The following is a 2,939-nucleotide window of genomic DNA, read 5'->3' on the forward strand; positions in this document are numbered from 1 at the left end:
AATTATTTATAAATAAAAAATCCTAATTTAATATAAAATGTATAGTAAAAGTTTAAAATATTTCCAGAGTTTATTAAATTTTAATAATCAACAAAAGTATTAATTTTAATGAGTTAAGCATTATTGTGTGCAGTGTGTATAATACGAAGATAGATCAAAATCACAAAATATCATAAATCTGTTCCCCCAATTAAGAGGTGCAAAAGTTTTCTTTAGTTTTCTTTTTCGAGCAAAGTGTTAGGACTTAAGGTTCTGAAAATTCGTCCGTATATAGTCAATATACAGTTTACGCAAAAAATCTGTGGTCATACTTTGTGAAAACGGTGAAAAAAAGGACTCATGGTACTATTATGTTGCTTTTGAACTAGAATAGCATTAAATATTTTGTTTAGTCAGCCCAAATAACGGGGAAAATGTTGATGGTATGTAATTCATATAGGTCTATGAGCACTACATTTTTAGTTTAGTTAGGCCAAATTAAAAGTTTATTTTGTTATAATTATTATTATTTTAACGAGTACTCCAGATGAATATAAAATTATTTTTTACATAATATCATTAACATCATAATAACGATTGTTCACGGTTCAATGTCACAAACGTAGCATTATAATTTAATGATGTTGATTGCTGATTAAAAGTAAATTATACATTTTCAATTTTTTAACAAAAGAACTACTATGTACAATTTTTTTATTTTATTTTATGTATTCAAAACAAATGAGGATAGACCTACTGTAGCTATTAATACATGTATGCCGCTATTGAAAGCTGAGTTTGTAACTTGTAATTTAATTTGCTTGAAGCTATTTGTCGTTATATCATATAATGTTTCTGCTAACTATTATACTGATTGCATGGTGCGTTTTAAATACAACAGCAATAAACAAGCCACCTACATACTTTTCGAATTTGCCAATGGTAAAGTACACAAATTAAACCCTAATCGATCCGGTCGAATTATTAGTATCTAATTTTAAATCTATCATTTCAGGGAGAGTATAAGACCAATTTAAAAGCTGTATTCCCGTGTGAATCTACTGAAAAACACAAGTTACAGTATAACACGTACTTAAGTAAAAAAAGTGCCACTGGTTTTGAATTAGTAGGTAATATAACCTATTTAATTCCATTCGACGATTCACTTACCGTGAGTTTATTTCGATTTATTCATAATAATTATTATACCATGTTTAGCTGTAGAAACATATATAGTTTTATATATATATATACTTACTAGCTATGATTTTGGAAAATCCTTTCTTATTGCACATCTAGAGCATTATAATTTATTGTGATTTAAAACTAATAGGTTAAACAATAAACAGTTGCTCATTTAGGCGTTTATTGGATTTTATCAATTATAATAACAATAATAATTCCAAGATTTTCCAGTCAGTAGAAAAATACATTTTTTTCTTATATAAGACAATTATTTTTTGGGCAGAAATGTAATATTCTACAAAATTGTATTTATATGATTTATAACATTATTGTGTTATTTTCTAGCTTAACATCAATATGGCCAAAAGAGGATCAATCGGCGGTTGGGTAGATAACGCACATGTCTATACCACGACTAAGGCTTGTTCGAAAATGAAGGAATTATTTGAAAATGTGTGGCAGCTTTATGTCAAAGGATTTCATTTTTCTGATATGGATTGTCCAATAAAGCCGGTAAAAGTTATTATAATCTCGTTGACAAATAGTATTACCTCTTGATCGAAATAGCCCCTTCGTGTAATTAATTCTGAATTTTCAATAAATTTATATTCTGAATAATTTGTTTTTAATGTATCTTATAATTTTAAAATAATAAAATATATTATACATTTTTTTGACGTTGTTTTAGGGCGTTTATGTGTCATCTGGAATCGATCTTGGCCAATTGACGGACACTAATTTCCCCAAGGTTTTTTTCTACGGGGAGTATAAAATGGTGTTAACGTTCCCGAGCAGTAATAACGTGGAAAAACTTGGGTGTTCTGTGTTAGTTTTAGATATTTTAAGACCCTGGGAGAGTTAAACATACAGATAATTATTATGATCAATTATATTCATGAAACATAAAATTGTATGTATTTTATTTCATGAACTATTATTTGTTACTCCTTCTGTATGTATTGTGAACGCAAAACCGTCGTGCAGACTTATTTACCGTATACTAAACGGTTTACGAAAGTATTGTGTGCTATTTGCTTAAAAGAAAGTGAAATAAAATACCTCAATTGAAAAGGTGGTCGTTAGCGCTGCATCGAGCAAGCAGCTGTTCATACGCAGGATTAGCGTTGACGAGACGGTGCATTTGAGGTTTGAGAAAATTAGTTTATTTATGAAAATTAAAGTCAACATCTTTATAGTTCTCCCCGCTAGAGGATAAAACCCTTTTGAACGAGAAAAAATATATATTATCTTAGTGTAATCCTTGAGCTGACATGAGGCGAGGTGTGCGCCACCCAAAATTGTTTTAATTTTGTTAACTTTTTACCAAACTAAATACCTATTTTTAAAAAGAGAAAGTTGCTTATACTTAATAGGTATTTTTCAGACAATTATTCTGTACTTAAGAAGTTAATAAAATATGTTTTACATATAAATATTTATACAAAGTGATCAACTTATCGTGGACCACTCAATATCTCATAGGGTTTAATAATAAATTACATTTTTTTTTGCATAGTGTTTGTATGCAATGTGATCTCCATTTCTCACCATTTTTGTTTTTGTTTTTCCACCCTCTAACTTACTTTTTTGATAGCAACTTTTGAAACTTAAATGGCAACGCATAAATTTAATTAACTTTTTAAACTGAGAATAATGTACTAAAAATGTTGACTGGTCGATAACCAGTTTTGGATAACTATTTTTGAAGTTATTGAAGTTTCAAGTTCAATAACTTTATACTTAAACGATACTTTGTAGGTAATATTTGTAAGACA

The 2,939-nt window shown here is 28.5% G+C and overlaps 1 protein-coding gene across 1 annotated transcript; it reads left to right on the forward strand.

Moving 5' to 3' along the window:
- Positions 1 to 413: 413 nt before the first annotated feature.
- Positions 414 to 2,026, forward strand: LOC126844703 (uncharacterized). The gene is made up of 4 exons (XM_050583083.1): positions 414 to 422; positions 995 to 1,150; positions 1,510 to 1,677; positions 1,853 to 2,026. The coding sequence occupies exons 1-4, from the start codon at positions 414 to 416 to the stop codon at positions 2,024 to 2,026; spliced, it is 507 nt and encodes a 168-aa protein (XP_050439040.1).
- The last annotated feature ends 913 nt before the right edge of the window (positions 2,027 to 2,939 follow it).

Source organism: Adelges cooleyi, unplaced genomic scaffold (genome assembly GCF_023614345.1).
Source record: "Adelges cooleyi isolate 19-005CV unplaced genomic scaffold, UGA_ACOO_1.1 ACOO_flye_CR_arks_rails_tigmint_CR_PRNA_651, whole genome shotgun sequence".
In the NCBI taxonomy this organism is placed as follows: Eukaryota; Metazoa; Arthropoda; class Insecta; order Hemiptera; family Adelgidae; genus Adelges; species Adelges cooleyi.